Consider the following 19,858-nt stretch of genomic DNA (forward strand, 5'->3'; position numbering starts at 1 on the left):
ATTCCTCCCAGTGACACCAACAAAAATCAAGAGTTAACTATAATAACACTGTGCAAACAGCCCACAAAGGAGTGCACCAAGAGTGTCCACCTCAGGTGACTGGGGAGGCTGAGCCACTGGGCCCTATGGGACACCAACCACAGAAGGCCACTCTATCAACTCAAGGAGACTTAGCTACCCAGTAAATAGAAACAAACACAGGGAAGCAGCCAAATGCAGAGACAAAGAAACAAGTCATAAATGAAAGAAATGGATGAAAGCAAAATACTGGATATCGAATTCAAAACCATGGTTATAAGGTTACTCAAAAATCATCTACAAACCTCTGAGAAATTTAGTGAGACCCTCAAGGATATGAAGAAGGACCAACTAGAAATTAAGCATACACTGACTAAAATAAAAAGTAATATACAGAGATTCAACAGCAGACTAGAGGATCCCAAGAATCAAGTCAAAGATTTGAAATATGAAGAAGCAAAAAACACTCAATCAGAAAAGCAAACAAACAAACAAACAAAAAAAAAAATCAAAAAATATGAAGGTAATGTAAGGAGCTTCTGGGACAACTTCAAGCATACCAACATCCAAATAATGGGGGCGCCAGAAGAAGGAGAGAGAAAGATACTGGAAACCTATTTGAAGAAATAATGACAGAAAACTTTCCCTACCTGGTAAAAGAAAGAGACTTACAAGTCCAGGAATGCAGAGAAACCCAAACAAGAGGACTCTAAAGAGGACCACACTAAGACACATAATCATTAAAATGCCAAGAGCAAAAGATAAAGAGAGAATATTAAAAGCAACAAGAGGAAAAGTTAGTTACCTACAAAGGAGTACCCATATGACTGTCAGCTGATTTCTCAACAGAAACTATGCAAGCCTGAAGGGAGTGGCAAGAAATATAGAAAGTGATGAATAGCAAGAACCTACAACCAAGATTACTCTACCCAGCAAAGCTATCATTTAGAATTAAAGGTCAGATAAAGAGCTTCACAGACAAGAAAAAGCTTAAGGAGTTCATCACCACCAAACCACTATTATATGAAATTCTGAAAAGTATTCTTTAAAAAAAGGAAGAAGAAAAAAATAAAGACAAAAATTATGAACAACAAAAGTGACAACAAATATATCAACAAGCGAATCTAAAAATCAAGTGAATAAAAAAAATCTGATGAACAAAATAAATTGGTCAATATAATAGAATCAGGGGCATAGAAAGGGAGTGGACTGACAATTCTTGGGGAGAAAGGAGTATGGGGAGTGTGGAAAGAGATTAGACAAAAATCTTACACCTATGATGAGGACAGTGGTGTAAGGGCATGGGGTGGGGTGGGGTGGGGTGGGGTGGGGTGGGAACCGGATGAAGGGGAGCAATGTGTGTGTGTGTGTGTGTGTGTTTTTGGGGGTGGAGGGGAGAGGAACAACTGTAATAATCTGAACAATAAAGATTTATTAAAAAATAAAAATAATAAAATAAAATAATGGCCATGAGGACAGCTATTGCATCTACTTCATGGGGTTGTTCTAAGAATTACAAAGTGATGTAAAGTAAAGTACTTAGAACAGGGCCTGCTACACACCCAGTGCTCTTTAAAAAAATCTTTTTAGTGCCCAGTGGCAGTGGTTGAGTGTTTACCCATGAATCAGGAGGTTACAGTTCACTTCCCCTTCAGGACACATGCCCAATTGCTGGCTCAATCCAGTGTGGGGCGTGCAGAGGCAGCTGATTCTCTCTTATCATTGATGTTTCTCTCTCTCTCCCTCTCCCTTCTCTCTGAAATTTATACTTTGTTCTTCCAGAAAACTTCTACTTAACCTTTAAAACCCTGCTCCAATAACATCTCCTCAATAAAACCTTTGTAGTGTTCCTTTCAGTTAATCACCCTCTCCTCTGTGATCTCACAGTGGTTAAGCCTTTAGTTGATGGTGCTGTACCATATCTTATAAATATGTTTCGGTATCATAATAAGGTCCTTAGGCTCTTAGGTTCCCAAGTTCCCCACTTACTCTACTGTTAATCTCCAGCAGGCTGCTTCACCTTGCTAAGCCTGTTTCCTCCTCTATAAAAGGCAGGTAATAATAGTTATAATGCTATGGGATTATTCCAAGAATTAGAATTTTTAAAATAAATTTATGTTCATGAGGGTTTAAATACAGGACTTAGCAGGGCAAACTGATATGTGTTAGTCATAACATTATCAAGTCAAGGGCAAGAACATCCCTTATGTCTGTGTTCCACCACCTACTTTTATACATAAAACAAATAGTAGACACTCAACCACTGTTAGGTAAGAGAGCTAACAAACAAAGCAAGAGTCTTGTCTATTGCTATGTTGGAAAGAATAGGCAAAAAAAGAAGGAAAAGAGAGAGAAAGAAGAGAAATGGAAACAACTAAGTGACACACTTCTCTGCATAAGATAAATGGTTTTAATTAGCTAAATTAATATTCCAGAAGGAGGCTCGGAGGCCTGCTCTCCTTTGCTCTCATTAACCTAGATCGCTGCAGGAAGCCCAGCCTTCCTGGTAGGCGGGAGGCTGTGGCTGGCAGCACATTGTTCATAAAAGTGTTACTGATCTATCCTGGCCACATGGCTTGCGGCAGATAATGACAATCCAGTGGAAGTCCTGATGACTGATTATTTTTTCTGCAACTTAAAGTCACGAGATGTTTATGCCAATCAAAATATATTCCTAAAGAAAAAAAAGCTACCATCCACCGAGTGCCTACCATGTGCAAGGCTGCACTGAGGCACTTTACATACATTACCTCTAATCTGCCAGCAACCCTTGGCAAGGTAGGCTGATTCCAATTTTACGGAGGAGAGAATCATTTGAGAGAGGTTAAGTAATTTGCCTGCCAGAGAGCAAAGGCTTAACCCTATGTCTATGTGAATCTAAAGTTTCCAGCACCATAATATCTCGACTTCATTTAATTATTTATGACTATCTTATCCTATCAAATAAACACTAACATTGGGGTAAATGTGTAAGAATGAGAAGAAGGATTGAAACACTGGAGAACCTTTTTCAATGCCACCCTCTTTATGGCCGTGACTCTTGCTGACTGTTGAAAAAGAATGTTAAGGAAAAACAAATTAATAAGTAACAGAGGGGTTTTGTTTGTTTGCTTTTTAAAGAATGTGGAGGGCAGAGGAAAATTTTATAAAGTAGAATTAGAAGAAATTTAAATATAAACAAGCTTATATTCCAATAAAGATGTTAAAGTCAGGACTAAAAAATAAAATACAAATTGAATGAGATTTTTTTAAAAAGCATATGAAGCCAATGATGTGAAAGAGGAAATCCACAGACTAAAATTCAGGGTGGGGTTTACAATTGTGAGTTTGCAAAACAGTTTATTCTTGTATTATTTTCTAAAGAAAACCTATAAACCTACTTTTGCCCCACCCTGTGTTAGAGGCAGAAATAGAATATTGGAAGTAAGCTACTAGTTATAAGAAATATAAATCATGCTCTGTTAACCGTGATTAGAGAAAGCACTTTCTAACCTGGCGGGGAGTTGTATGCCCCAGGTACCTGGCAGTCAACCTTGGACCAGGGAGTCAACCTTCGAATTTGGTCCATTCGCATCAGAGAACTGTCTATGATCATGGGAAGATTAATAACCTTGTTGCTTAAACGACCCAGCCCCCGCCCCACGTTGCCTGTAATCTTTAACCATTACACCCTTTCTTATTACTTTTGCCTACTTCCCCATGCAATCTTTGTCCTACCCCATATAAGAATCTGGTTTATGGGGGTGGCAGAGCAGATTTTTGTGGATAACCTTCTACTCTCCCATACTGCTGACATTATCACACTCACTCAGGATTCAACCCTGTCTCTACTTAATTGGCTTTCTGGTTTCATCTGCATATGCTTTAATAAGAAAAAAGACTAAAGCCCATGAAATGACAAGATGACACATACAAGTAGATATGATTAAGAACTACAATGGTTTTTTAAATCTATAATTTTTTGAAAGGAGAAAATTAAGAGAAAAAACAAAAAGTTTGAAGAGGAAAGAGAGGAGATTAAAGGGTTAAGAGAGACAGGCAGGAGCCAAGGCCCAAGTGAGCAGCACCAACAAGGCCATTGAGACTCAGAGGGCCCTCAGGTGTCGTGGCCAGGAGAAGAGACAGTGCCCACCTTGGAGAGTGGCCACCATACACAGACTCATATCCCTATACTCTCCATTTCCTCTGGGGCCCCAGGACCAGCTGCATAATGAGCAATTCCCTAGAAAATCAGTGCATGTGGCCCTAGCTAGTTTGGCTCAATAGACAGAGCGCCAGCCTGCAGACTGAAGGGTCCCAGGTTCGATTCTGGCTAAGGTCACATATCCCAGTTGCAGGCTCAATCCCTAGCAGAGGGCATGCAGGAGGCAATCAATGATTCTCTCTCATCAGTGATGTTTCTATCTCTCTGTCTCTCCCCTTTCCTCTCTAAAAATCAATAAAATGTATTTTTTTTAAAAATGAAAATCAGTGCATGTGGCTTTCTGCTGCTGCCTGATGGCTGCGGAGCACCTGGGGGTCCTGGGCGGCTCTAGGTGCTCACTGTTCGCAGAGACGGAATTAAACAGCGCTCGAGTGCTTGGGCTCAGGCATGAAGCTCAGTTGCAGTTCCCAGCCACACTTTGTAGCTGGCTACGCTGAAGTACTCTGGTACAGGTTCCTTTCTGTTTTGAGAATTAACGCAATAAATCACGAAGCTCAGCATAAGCAGACCACATTTACACACTTACAACAGCTTAATTCACAGGGAACCCTTAAACACTTTCCTTTCTGAGAATCCCCCTCAACTCCCCACCCCCACCCCACCCTGTAACTCTAGGATTCTACAGGATAGTTTTTGGAAAAACTAAACTGCAACATTGTTTTAGTTCAAAGTTTTCATTTTTCAGAGGAAAAGGTCTCTAGACAAATGTTAAAGACACAACTATGAACTTGAAAAATCCCTAAATACTGAAACACACACACACACACACACACACACACACACACACACACACCCCATTTACATTTAAAACTATTAACTTTTAAAATAATTTAAGAAACTCAAAATTTTGACTTAATTTTTTTTTTTTTTCATTTTTTTTTTACTTTTCGTGTTGTTGTGGCTTGGACGTGAAGGAAAATAAAAAGCACATACTGAAGTAAATTGTTTCTCATTTTCTGTGGTTGTTGATCACACTGCTAATTGGATAAGCCACTTATTCCTGGGCAAATGAGGACTAAAAAGGCAACATCCTGAATCAAAATCTTTGATTTTTTCCCCCTCCCTGTTCAACTCCCTCGTGATGAACTTTTATGTTCTTTTCAAAGGGGTCAAATCATTAACCAATAAACTTTACATTCCACTACCAACCAGCTAATGGGCCCACTTTTGCTAAGATTTGAGGTAAATGGATTATCTTTTACCAGAGGTCTATCTTCTTCCAAAACACAATGACTTCTTTAATAACTGACTTTTTTAAAAAATTGATTTTTGAGAGAGGGAGAGAAACATTGATTGGGTGCTTTCCGAAAGTGTCCAGACTGGGAATCAAACCTACAACCTGGGTATGGGCCCTGACCCAGAATCAATCAAAAACTATTGAGTGTACCAGATAATGCTCCTACCAATGGAGCCACACTGGCCAGTGCAATAGTTGGGTGCCTTTACTTCATTTTACTTTACAATTCTCTAGACTCAAAACAAACCCTCTCTGATTACAGTACCAGCCAAGAGTCTATGAAGTGTAAGGAATATTCTTGGAACTACCAGTAAAACCAGAAGTGACAGATGTTGATTAAATGCTCAAACTCTGGAGACAAACAATCATCATGCTAGTGTAGGTCAGCCACTCCCCAGCTGAGAGACCTTGAGCATATTATTTTTCTACTTTTGCACATGTGTATAATGAGTAACCCTCTGAGAGCATTGTTGAGATGATCGAGTACCATAAAGAAGATAACATTTGGTATAGAGCCTGACATATCTCAAGCACCTATTAAATGGTAGGTGCTAGTACTTTTATTCTTGTTTCAATATGTAAGATTAGTAAAGGGGACAAAATTAGTTTGCAATTCCTTTGAAAAATTAGACATCTTTTGTAGCTCCTTTATTATAGTTTCAGAAGAATTTACTGTGTGCTACTGCTACGCTTTGGTTTAAATATAATAGTAAAAACATAATATGCTAATTAGACCCGACATCCTTCCAGATGAAGCTGGGGCTGCAAGGGCAGAGCCCCTTGCACGAATTTCCTGCATGGGGCCTCTAGTCTATTCATAAAGATTGATATTTCAGCTGAAAAAACTATTGAATGAATCTTTCAATCTAATCAATATGTCTGTCATCTATCATTATTGTTCCTGGGTGTTCTATACGGTGGCTGTCTTTTTAAGAGAGTATCAAAAGATCAGTCATTTTTTTTTTTTTTTTTTTTTGCCTAATAAAATCAACCGAGAAAGCCATGTGGCTGTGACTGCCAAAACGCTGTTTAAAAAGCTCGGTTCTGACATATGATTTTGAAATGCTTATGTAAAAATATTCAACAAGCTATTCCAAAATTGATCATCACATCTCTTATGCTCACACAACACCGGTTTGCTTGAAATTAACTATGCTTTTTAAACATGTCTAAGAGACTTTGGTCTTATAGTTTCAGAAGCACATAACAGAGAAATGGGTAAAAGATTTATGGGGCAGAATTTTTTCCCTAAAGCAGATGCAAGCAGTAACACCACCAGGGAAAGGATGAAAACCCCACAGAGGCCGTAAGAGATGAGGGGTGGTCTGTTGCCAATACTTGAAAAACACTTACAGTTCGCTTAATTAGCCTAATTACATGGTTCTCTTTCAACTTATTATTAATGCCCTCTGACAGAGATATGTTACCCTGGCCTTGAAAGCACGGTGGCCATAGTGTGTTGAGTTGTACTTGGATAATATCCAGGAGCTTCCATCAGTCCCGTACATTTTGGAACAAAGCGTCAGTGATATGCATAAAGTGCATGTTGGTTAAAAAAACACGATATTCTCAAACATTCAAATTTTTGGCGTGGTGCATTTAGCTAACTTATGTGTTTTCTATGATCATTTTCTTTGAAACTCAAAGTGACATAATAGAAAATTCCCATTCCATACCATTCAAATGATAATTAAGGCAGCCATGAATTAACCCCCAAACCCAGAACCATTCACTCATTCGTCAGCTCCTATTTAAGTAAGGATTGCTCGAAATCAGCTTGAAGCAGGAAGCATGTGATAACACATTTTCACCAAAAAAACACCCTAATTTTATTTCCCTGTGAAGCAATCCTCATCTACATTCAACATGTTAGTACCTTTTCATACTGATGTTTGAGACTTAATGCAACAATTTCATGGAAAGAGAAATAATATCTGGAACACAGGTAGTTTTTTTATTTGTAAAACACTTCAGGAATAACTGTCTTTAAAGAAAATTTCAGTATCAATAAAATACGAAGAGCTGTTTTCATTACAAAAATTCAACTTGTATGCATTCTTTCAAGTTTTTCTACTTAGGTTATAACCACAATAAAATTCTTAGTGAGTTCAAGTTCTTTACAAAACGTTCTATCCCGTGAGAGCATCATAAAGGTCAGTTTGAAGCCTGAGGTTCAAAGTTGAATTGATGGAAAAGTACATTTTCTCCTTTTCATTTAAATAAATACATAAAGCCAGGGTCCTGAAAACACTGTTATAACAAGTACACATGAGTATTTCTTTGAAATTTGGTAATGAATTTGTGCATGATGCTTTTCTTTTGGGGGAGAGAATAGTGATGGGAATTTTCTGTCAAATAATGGTTCCTTTCCTTTAAGACCAGTTGTTAATACTGGTTTAAATATTATAGGGAACAATCCTCAAATAAACGTGGATGAGTTGGACTTGACAATGTATTTAAGTAACTTGACACTTATATGGATGGATTCTCTTCCACACCAGTGATTTTAAAAGCCTGTAAGATGAATATATACAGTTGTTTTCTTTTGTAAATAGAATAAACACAGGCCTATATTTCAAAATAAGTCAATCTGAATTAACCTGTATGAAGCTACAGCTAACGCCAACGTTCACAAGCATTCCTTAATAACAGACCAGTAGAGGAACTGTCCCTGGGAGGAGGTACAATAACGTGACTTTATAAAAGTTCACAGTTGTGACTATCACAAAGAGAAACAATCAAGGATGTAGAAAGTGTACAGTATATCCAGGTGAAGTCTGGGCAGACCTAAAGGACCTACTGGACTAATAAACAGAGTAATGCATCAGACAGTAGGTTAATAATTTTAAACTTAAAGAACAAACTTGTACTAGGAGGAAGCCTAGATGGAATTTAAGGCAACATTTACATGTTTTTTAAAAAGAAATCGGTTTTAAAGATGATTTTTCTTTTGGTGGCAAAGACGAATGATAGCTTCCAGATTCTACTCTCTAACATAAAGACTCATAATAAATTACCTTTTCTAAAGAGAACATTAACCATTTATGTATTATATACTTATTCACATCATACTAGTTTTAAGAACTGCTTCAAGAGAAATAGCTCAAATTGAATTATCAATGCTACTTTTTTCTTTTTAAATTGGTAATTCATTACTGAACCCATCTAATCCTACTCAGTTTGTATACTGGGACATACGTATCACACAACACTGTATAGTTTCAGGCTTTGAAAGGAAAAAAAGCATAAAATAGAAAATTAAAATGTTTGATTATATAATACTTCCTTCTAGCAAATAAAATTTTGTAGATGACTAGAGTTTTAGCCAAAGAAATAGGACTATTCTTCTCAGAGAATGATATCTGTTTGAATATGAATATAATGTCTTATAGTCAATCTCCAACTTGTTAGGTAACTACATGTGAATATACTCCTTCAATGTTACCCTACTATTAAATATTGATCCTTTATTATATAGTGTCTACCTTACTATAGCCACATTTAGATATATAAATATATACTTGGACATTTTTTTCCTCATTACTCTTTTTTAAAAATCAACAGGCATGACTAAGTGTGTCCACATAAAATAAAGTGATTTCTGACTTGGTGGGAGCACTGGGGAGAACCACTAAGCTGCAGAAGAATTTGGTACAAATGCTTATGATATGGATAGGAAACATCTACTTGTTGAGATTCAATTATGATTTTTGAACCTTTCCATGATAACAAATATTGTCATTTGCAGCTCCCTTATAGGGATACTTATAATCCTCACACTGTAAAAGGATGTTTTAGGAATTTCTTCTCAATACTGCTGAAAAATCAAAAAAAAAAATTTTTTTATGATGCTCAATTTGACTATAGAACATTCAACCCCCCTTTTTTTCATTATTATTTTTTTTAAGTTCTGGTGCAATCTAACAAACGAAAGGCTTTCAGTGTAATTCTTTGTTTAAACTTATTGGCCAAATTGTGAGCATGGGTAATGGACAATCAGCATATAAATATATGATATACTTCTTAGAATATAGCCATCCAGCAACTTAACAGTATTCTTTTCCATATCTATGGGTTATATTATGAAGGGATCTAAATATATCCGAGGGGGAGGGGTGGGAGAGGGCCAATGTGGTAAAGCCAATTGTGTATCATACATAAAAGTGCACGTTAACTACTTGAAAAAAAATTCACATTTATTTACTGTCAAACCGTGTTAAACTTTACACTGGATATTAGTGATGGGCTCATTATTAACAGGTTTACACAAAGGGATGAAAAGAAAAGCAGAATTTGGCTGAAACAATTTACATTTCATTAGAACTTTATCATAAAATAAATTAATTACTAAATATAGGCGGAAGGAATATGGAAGAGTAATATTTATGTTTTATTTTATTTTAAAAAAGAGGCACCTTTTGTTCACTAGAAAGTCTGTGAGAAGTGCCTAGTGCCCTCTCTGCCCTCTGTTCAAGAATCAACGGAGGGGCAACACGCAATCTTTTCTAGATTTCACCACGGTTGTGCAAGGCATGGCGTAACTGGCTTCAAAGACTTTTCTCCCCATAGAACACGTTCTTTTGGCAATAAGGAATTTAAATGTAAAGATAAAACTAACATGTCAAAGCAGAACACTTGTATACAGTGGAAACTAAGTGACAATGGGCAGAACCATGACAAAGTGTAAGAAAAAACATTTTATAACATGTGCAACCAAGAGCTTTTCACAATATTTTCTTCAAACTCTTTAAAATTATTTTAATGACAATTCTATTTCAGTTGGACACAAAGGTATTTATTTTACCCTAGCAATAGAACAAAATATAATTTCTTTAGCCATTTTTTTTTTCATGAGAATAGTTCATTGTACAGTTGAGGAAACATACGAAATAAGGCCTGTGGCTTGATTGCTAGTGGTTAAACATGGTTTCAATCTTTTGCCTTAATGGAAAAGATTTGCAGTGAACTGCAAACTGCTGCAGAATATCTCTCCTGCTTTTCCAAGTCTTGTCAGGAACAGTAAGGTACAGTAAATTTGTCCCACAGGATTTTAAAGCCTACGTCTTGTATATAATACAATGCAGGCCTACAAAAAAATGGTGCAGCCATATTTACAAATTTAGTTCGCAAACTGCTGCGGTAAAATGGCTGGGAAAGTTGCGTTTTGCTCGCTTCACAATTTCTCTAAACAGCAGCAGAATCTTAAAATACCTGGTTGGCATCTCTTTTTTTTTTCTTTGTAACAAATAATTCACTTTCGTATACTCTGTGTATATACAAAGTTTTTTTTCTTTTTTTTTTTTTTTTTGTACGTTTTATAAAAATTCACAGAACGGCAAGGTTCAGTCCTCTTTTCTTTTTACACGGGAGGAACCACAGGTCATCGGGGGGCTGTCTGCGGGGCCGAGTCTGCGCGGGCGGGGGCCGCCGGCCCAGCTTTGGGAACACCCGCGGGCGGGCGGCCCCGGGGACTCCCCTGGCTGAGCTATTAGAGGCTGGTCACCAGCTGCATCTGCCCTTCTCTCACGTCCCCTTCGGGGATGCAGCCCTCCTTGTTGATGGGGATGATGTACCCGTCGCTGTTGCCCCTGCTGATCTGGTAGCACGTCTGGAGCTGGCGGCCAGCCCCCAGGTTGGGCATGCTCTTGTAGTAGATGTCCTCGTTCTCGCTCCTCCGGGAGGGGGACAGGTCCTCCTCCAGGTCCGGGCTGCTCTCCGGGTAGGGAGAGTCTCTGAGGTTGGGCATGCTCGTGTACAGGGAGTCCCTGTTGGGCGACTGCAGGTGGTCCTCGGCCTCGGCGGTCAGCTGGGAGGCGTAGCTGTCCGTGCCCTCGGGCCTCACTTTCTTCTGCGGCTGGTACAGAAGGGAGTGAGTCCGCTGCGGGATGAGCGGGGCCTCCAGCTCCCGGTGGTGCAGCTCCAGCCCCGGGGGGTCGCCATGCATGAGGGAGGACGCGTCGGCCACGATGGCGTCGTCCTCGCTGCTGCTCCCGCCGATCACGGGCTTGACCGGGAGCGTGAGCTCCAGGTTGTGAGTCTTGCCGCCGCCGCCCCCGCCCCGCAGGTTGTTGTGCACCAGCTCCGAAATGATCATCTTCTCGAACGCGGTGTCATTCAGGCTCAGCCCGCAGTCCACGACCTGCACGCCGTCGGTGTAGTCCCCCTTGCGCAGTGAGTAGCTGTTGTTGAAATTACCATTTAGCGGTAGAGTATCCATGGCACTTGTATCCCTGGCATTGTTCAGTGAATGTCCTGAAACAGACAACGGGGTTTCCGTTATGGCTGAGGATCCTTCTACCCCCCCGCAAAAAAAAAAAAAAAAAAAAAAAAAATCATTAACTCTTGGGCACAAAACGTTTTAATGTCGTTCAGGACAAAGTTGTATCTGAAAGCGGACACTTGGGAAGTGCCAGGCTTTCCCGCATTCCCAACTGTAAACCGTTGCACCCCCTTAGGTAGCTAATACGAAAACGTGTGAACGGGTCATTCTGTTTTCTCAGGGAGGGAAGATGCCATTCTGAATATTACTTGACCAATTTTGGGGAGACGGTAAGTTAGTTCATCGATTTTGGGGTCAAATCTCTGACAAAAAAAAAAAAAAAAAAGACTTTCACTCCATGCCCTTGCATAGTTAATGCAAAGCAATTCATTATTGACAATTACATTTTAAAGTACGAGACTATGATTTATAAAAATAAAATTAACAGAATTTGTCCTAAACAACACTAAATTAAAAAGGAAAAGTCACAATATAAAAACCAAAGGCAAATGTACAACACAAACCCACATAAGTGGCAAGCAACTTTTTTAAAACAACATCTAACATTTCCTTTTTTTCTGGAGATGAGATTTAAAAAAAAAAAAAAAGAATGAAAAATATGGACAGATACAAAGAATTCATGTTCAACAAAGACAGCCATCTCTCATACAGACCGGGCCAGGGGCCCACAGGCACCATCCAACAACATGACAGGCAGCAGGTGGAATGACTCACTTTGGACAACTCACATCATGTCTGTCTGCTCAGGCTATCTGGCCTAAGAGTAGCTGATATATAAAAGAAAGTAAAATGATTTATTGTAACATGATGAAGAATTTCTAAGCTTCTCAGCAACTTAGTCAGAGCAAGGGTTCAACAAATTAGGTTACCAGCAATAACAGCCTTTCACGTTTTGGTTTAATAGTTCTTGTTGTTTCGATATGTACTTTGGAAACGAGAACTCTAATAGCCATGGCCCCAGGCTCCTAATGGTCAAGGTGTTTGCCTGCAGCCCTGCAGTCTGCATCAGTCACAGTGACAGCACCCAATGAACCCGCAGTCTACTGCTCGAGACTGGCCCACAGACGCCGTGGGCATGGAGGTTAACGCAGAAATGTTATAGGTTTCTTAGGTATGGGTCACAGAAATTAAACCAAGAATAAATATTCACTATGGAATGGGAAAAAGGGTGTTAGCCTTGGCTAATATATTGTTTATCTCTAAAGGAATGAGAGATTGGGTAAGTCTGCTGAAGATATGAAAAGAGGTTTAGGAAGAAAAGAAAGACGGTAACATGCTCTCTTTGAATCAGAGTTATATTTTCTACAGACACATAAACATGTAAAACTAGGACATCACAGTGCTTTTCAGGCAAATGGGGAAAAAATAGAGAAAATTAAATGATCTGCACCATGGGAAATTGGGTTATTCATTCTCAAAATCCTAGAGAAAAAAAAAAAATCACTTGTCTACAGATAGGTCTGGAAAAAAAATAAAAGAATGAGATGATGGTTATTGAAATGAAACTGACCACTGTGAGGCTGCTGCATTGTATGCAAGGCTTGGAGGAGTTTAAGAAAAAAAATTTAATTCTTGGAAAAAATAGGCACTTTCCCTTTTTTAGTGCTCACTTTACTCTTAAAGCTGCAGATTATCCTAGAAAACTTAAGTCTCATGACCAATAAATATATGATAATTGTTTGATAAATTATCATTAGTAGAAAATGAGAAAATGGGGTGATTATATTTGTTGGTCACTCATGTTATTTTTAAAAACTCTGATCCAACCTCTACTTTTGAGAAACTGACAGGCCAATTAACATCAAGCTCCACATATAACAAAATGAAGTTCTGATAGTTATTTGTAAGGTTTCCTTTAGCTTGGTTGGCACAGTTCTCTCGCTTTCTAAGTTCCTGTGTGCACCACAATCTTTATAAGATCCATCACTGGAAACTACTTGGTGCTTTAAGTTACAGGACAGGTCACTTGCTAGCATTTGTTTCCTCTGTAGAGGTTTGATCTTGTCTTTTTATTATTGCTTAATAAATATAAACATATATACTGGGTAAAACAGGAGGTGTTTTCTATGATACACTGCAGATTTAAGCACATTCTTTGACTGGTTTGGAAGAGGCAAATTTTCTGCCCAAGTTCAGGTAATTCACTTGAAGACTTTCCACAGCCTGTTGCAAGATGACTGTGGGAATGCAGAAATGATAAGTCAATTATTCAGCATTCGGGTTGACAGTACCTTGGGCTTTAAAGAGCAAATTATTTCAGCATTGTGTACACTTAAGTATGGACAGCGTTTGCTACAGACTTCTATTGTTGAGAAAGAGCAGTACAGACAGCTGTACTGTTTGAATTTGGTAACATTTTAGTTGCAAATTGTGAACCACTTGCCCGCTGAGTCTACTTCATGACTGCTAGTTATGTTTTAATTGTGCCGGTTAAAAATCATGCTGAAAAAATTTACATTTGATAGGCAAAGTTAAGTTTTACTCCCATACTTGTCTCTCTGTAGGTTGCTAGAGGAAAGCGTAAGGAAAGTGAGAAAAACAAGAGAATGAAAAGAAAAGCTGCAGTTACATTAAAATAGAATTTCAGGGAAAAAAACAGAAACAAACTTCTGCATTAAACTTAGTGCTAAATAGCAATCACAAATAAAGACTATATGCTAGCAGTAATTAGCAGCAGTAACTTTTATCAAAATCCTGAAAAGTTCTGTTAAATATATATGCTTTTTAAAAAATAAGCTATCAGAAGACACAGTAATTTAGGATGGGTTAGTGACAATCTATCCCCCTCCCCCAATTAAAAACGAACAAACACAACTACAGGTATAAACTGACTGTTATTAACTTCATTTTCAAAGCTATTTTAAGAAAAAAAAGAAAAACTACCATAAAGCTGCACTATACTATAGTGTGGTTACATTGATAATGCTAGATGGCGTTTTCTATAGCTAGGCATCCAAATGATCTTTATTTAGCTAATCCATTCCAAAAGCAAATTCTGTCGGCAAGCTTTAGAGTCAACTGAACAGAATATTACATAGAACGGATACCTCTAAGTGATATAAATCTTGAAGATGGGCTCGCGGACCATGTGATGTCAGTCCTGTAATAATATATTAAGATTTATGCCACCTGTGTCAAAAACATGGATAGTTATTGGTAAATACTATCATGGCTGAATTTTTACTATAATATAGTGCAGTTTTAGAAGCCTGGCATGCTCAATACACCATTCTCTTTCAATTGAGAGACTATGGATGTAATCATAAATATATGGCAACATGAATATTCTAGAGAAAGGGCAAAGACCAGAGCTCTGTTTAGCAGCAAAGAAAGGTAGATTTATTCGTAAGTATAAGCACACCTGGTGAGTTAAATACAGGAGCTGAAGGGGCATTACATACAACTGTTTCAGCGAGCAATGTGTTATAGGGGTTGTTAGTGCCGTGGGGTCGAAGAAGAGGGTTTGTTAGTAGGTAATTGCCAGTCATTCCTAAAGCAAAAAAGGAAAGAAAAGAAAGGGAAGGAAAGAAAAGACATCAGTTCTCTTATTTTAGTGTTACAGTTGCAGTACAGTACTTTTCGTATTCATCAAGGGTAGTGAACAAGTTGGCAACGAAAAATCTGTTGAAATTTTCTGACTGTATTTGAACTACTAATTTGAAGGAGAAAGGGTAGAGGGAAGTTAAATTTCAGTAATTCACAGGTGCTTTCTAAGTCCCCCAAGTAAACACCTGCTGAGGATGACATTTACTAATTTATACAAAAAATCACTGTTAAACAAAAATGGCAATTAAATGCACAGAGATCAACATTATGTTTCAAGATGTTACTGCTTAATATTAAAAACCTAATCGCTGAGGCCCAGAAGAGGGAATCTCACACTTTCAGGATTTACAGGTGTGGGATTATCCCTCATGAAAACATCTGTGTTAATAACAACTTCTATACAAGCAGGAGGAAAAACAATTTCAAACAGATAAAAAGTATGACACATTGCACAAAGCTTCTCTTAGTAAATGCAAGAGCACACATGCTGAAGAAGAAAAGGCTGTGTATAATTCATTATTGGCCCATTCATAAATTGTACATAACAAGCATTTTATTTGCCAGGTTTCAAAAAGTGAATCACTGAATAACTGATTTCCTTTTTGATAGTCATCTTAACAAAATTAGGTGACATATCAGAGCCATGGAATAAACACATTTCACTTATTCTAATTTACAAATTACGAACCTTTTAATACTTATCAAACATGTTGTGCATAGCTAATGTAATTTCACTAAAAATATTTTAAAATTCAATTTTGATGTCATACATACTCCTTTTTTCATTTTCAGCCAACTCTTATCAAAACAATGACAACATTGAAAAATGTCACTGTGATAAAATATAATATGCAATATTACCAATCAATACAACAAAACTAAAATTACCTGGATAAATTACCTTTCCACCGACATTACGAATGACATGATTTTTCATACCAAGTTAAAATTTACTAAACTTGCATTCAGAACTATGTATACATGTATTTGTGTCCTTATCTTGCTAAAATATTTTATTTTCCATCTTATTTAAGAATTATATTGATAGTGATAATTTTAAAGATGTAATTGTAGACACATAAAAATAGTAATTCAAGAAGAAAAAGATTAATTTGTAAATTCTCATGTATTTTAGCTTTTTGTTTATGAAGATTTACTATAAATGTTTTTGACACTTCTTACTTTTTGAAATAAATGTAAAATAAAAACTTTAGCAAATAATCTTCACTACAAAACTGGCACTGTTTAATGTGAATAGTGGTTATTCTAATTGTGTTGATGTTTTAAGAAAACTCTGGTAAATGTCTGGGTTAAAAGGATACATTTCTACTACTAGAAAAACATATGAGTCAGTATATTTTCAGTAATAACTTTTTCTAGCCTTACTCTTAATGCGGAGTTTAAAATTATACTATTTGCATTACATTATTGAATAAAAAGAATTTATATGTACTTGCATAAAGAATGAAAACTAACTCAAAAGATTTAGGAGCTTGTGATATAAACACATTTGAAAAAAATTCCCCATTTTCTCTAGGATTATTGTAAATTGGCAAAAGGTACAAAATTTATATTGTAAACTCAAATTTTCCTAGTAACTGACCTTGATTAAGTGTTGAAGTGCTATTGATGTCACCTGAGATAAAAGAAGATTCAGATTGTTTTCTCACAGTGTCATTCCACATCCTTCTTATACGACTCTATCAACATAAAATAGCAAGACATGTTATGTTAGTTTCCCCAAATTTACTTTATTAAAGACACACAAAGATTTAACCTATCAATCTGTGTAGGATGGTCTGTCGGGGCTTTTTAAAAAAGAAAACGTGTGGATTCTAGTCTCAAACTAAGGAAGTCTATACTACTCTGTTGCTTTTCTACTAAGGGGAATTTAATCTTCTATCCTTTAAAAGTTTTCCTTTATTGGTTTGTTGTTTTTTTTAACGTAGAGCTGACTGATTATTCAACAAATGTTTACTGAGTACAATGAGCACTGTGCTGTATACAAAGCTTAGGCTATAAAATGATTCTGATAAGACTTTTTAAAGAAGTACACCTCTCAAAAAAAGGATGTTCACACCTCAAGAAACACCTTCCAGAAATACTTAAGAAGACATTGAGACCAAAATACTACAAAAGCAAGTGTTTGCGATGTAGACACCATTAGAATGAGGAGACAATGAGGGCCCTTGAACAGAGCCTTTCTCGGTAGGCTGGCTATCAAGAAGGCGGAGTGAGGACGCTGTCAGAGTCCCTGTTACCTGTGTGCCAGAGGAATACCGAGCGCTGGTCCTGCTGGTGGATGCCTTCACTGAGCTGTGGGGACTCTCCGTTGGGAGGCCGCTGCAGCAATAGGAGTGTCTGAAGCACTTGCCATATTCTTTTCGCACCTGCAGTGAACCACCAGGAGACCAGGGGGTTAATATAAACATCCTTGCTTCTCCCTTTCTCTAATTCAGTAAGCAATGGAGACAGCCAAGAAGTTCCACAAACATACTTCTGTGCAGAAAATAAAACTGAACTTACAAAAATCAAGTGTAACTGAAACGGTTGTAATCGGGAAAAAATATCTCTGTCCATTAGACTGGCTAGTAAAATCTCTTCAATATGATATATTAGGTAGTGATGCTTTAGAACCTGTTATGCTAATGTTATTAACACAACAGCAATATGTTCAATGCCTTGTTTTCCCTGTATGTTTACGAGCCCCAGTTTTACACTTCCTGCCAAGGAGGACAGGACGAGTCTGAAGCTTAAATGATTGAATTAGACGCTTCATGTCCTCCTTAGGTAAGTCAATGTACACAAACCTCTTTTATTGGATTGTATGCTTTTGTGGGTAGCCTCTTTATAATGACAAGGCTATTTTGGCATAAGAATAAAGAAATAAAGTACTTTGATAACATGCCATTAATTATGATGGAATGTTGCCTTCATTTCCTGATGTGTTTTAAACACTGAGTAAAAAGAGTCTAAGATGCCTATGTACTTCATTAGCTCACAAGGGAACTACTTATGCAATTTCTATTCACATTAATGAGTTACCGTGTAATCCCCCTCTCCCCCAAGCTTGAATATAAGAATAGATGGAAAAGTTATTAGGTCTAAAAGAAAGTTTAAAGTAAACTTTAAAAAGTGAAGTCCAAACACTCGCTAAATGATAGGGCCCCTGGTGAGGTGAAACAAACTTGGGAGGAGTAGGTGAGACTCCTGGATCCTATGCAACAATACTGGCACATAAACATGTCTTGTTGTGGCCAAGAGCCAGACTTCAAAATTGTAAGACAGACAGGAAGATGTTGCCTAAGAAACTCTTTTCTTCGAGTAGGTTACAAAACACACTCAAAGGCTCCTTCCCTCCTCACAGTTCTATGCTCTGTATCTGCCCTCAAAGACCATGATTTTGACACTCATTCCTTGCAAAACTAGGTAATTAAAGCCACTAGATGACCTTTTAAATCTAAGTGCACTTGCATTTTCCTCCCCTTAGCTTTATTTAATTATACCTATTAGGACAAATAACAATGGAATTGAACTTTCAAAGCATTTTCTTTGCCTAAATATGCTCACTGAAGTAGTAAACCAGGATTTAAACTAAATCACTTTGTATCATAGTCTTCACAAGTCATCCTGGCAGCGCCAAGAGGATGTGTCCATGACTAAGTAGGGTATATTCAAAAGAGCTGCAGGATGCTTTTGAATGTAACTGCAATTAAAAAGCAGAGCAAAATCTTTGTTCAATTAACACACATAACTCTATGAGAAAATAATGGCTAAGTTTCGGTTTTATATCAAAATAATCTGGCAGATTACAGATGTGCCCGTATGCATGTATACAGAATGCTTATTTATAAAGTAAGAACTATATAATAACCAAAGCAATTACAAAGGTTATGCCTGAATCATATTTAAAAAGTTGAGTTTTAATGTTATTAAATAACACATCATACCTTATAAAAAATGTCTGCACAGTTAATGGCCATTAACTACTCTGAAATGATGCATAACCAAGACAATGGCAATGAAAGTGGTACTTTATCCAAATAACACCTCCGGTGTTGGTGGTGCCTAATGCCTATATTGCTGTGAATGTACATTACCTGTCAGGACTGCACATTCCACTGTTATTATCTCAAAATTACAGCTTATTCAAAACTGATGGAAGTAACAACACTATCATCTTGTCAGGATTGAAAACATAATAGTTTTCACTTTCACAATTCTATTTCTCTGTTCAATTTAGGTGACCAACCAGTAATAACAGAATAAAAAGACTACACTGGATATGCAGGCAGGGAAAAGATGATACCAGAAAGGCTCGGAAATTTTAGATTTAAATGGTGCTAAACTATTCCCTTGGGTTTGCAGCAGTATTTCATTCTTAAACAAACATTAATTTTGATATGATTTTTGCTTATTCCACTTAATATAAAGTCAGTACTAAACAATAAAATGTGATCTCTCTCTCAACAATAAAATGTGAGATACAAAATTATTAAATTTTAGATCTAGATCATTAAAATTACTCAAAAGGCAACAATAATATTAAATTTTTGTATGGCTAGAGCCTTTA

The 19,858-nt window shown here is 37.3% G+C and overlaps 1 protein-coding gene across 11 annotated transcripts in view; it reads right to left on the reverse strand.

The window, feature by feature from the left end:
* Positions 1–7,394: 7,394 nt before the first annotated feature.
* ADGRL2 (adhesion G protein-coupled receptor L2) overlaps positions 7,395–19,858 on the reverse strand; it is a 176,600-nt gene continuing 164,136 nt past the window's right edge. For 6 of the 11 annotated variants that reach the window (XM_084871904.1, XM_084871901.1, XM_084871900.1 and 3 more), the window contains exons 18-20: positions 17,547–17,675; positions 16,889–16,985; positions 7,395–11,711 (exon numbers count right to left, since the gene is read on the reverse strand). In XM_084871904.1, the coding sequence (XP_084728030.1) occupies positions 10,948–11,711; positions 16,889–16,985; positions 17,547–17,675 (990 nt within the window). In that variant the 3' untranslated portion in view covers positions 7,395–10,947. Of the gene's footprint in view, positions 11,712–14,786; positions 14,869–15,100; positions 15,230–16,888; positions 16,986–17,546; positions 17,676–19,858 lie in introns of all 11 variants that reach the window. The other 5 variants (XM_084871907.1, XM_084871906.1, XM_084871899.1 and 2 more) reach the window with 4 other exon arrangements.

This window comes from Pipistrellus hanaki (assembly GCF_964339955.1).
Source record: "Pipistrellus hanaki genome assembly, chromosome: 2".
In the NCBI taxonomy this organism is placed as follows: Eukaryota; Metazoa; Chordata; class Mammalia; order Chiroptera; family Vespertilionidae; genus Pipistrellus; species Pipistrellus hanaki.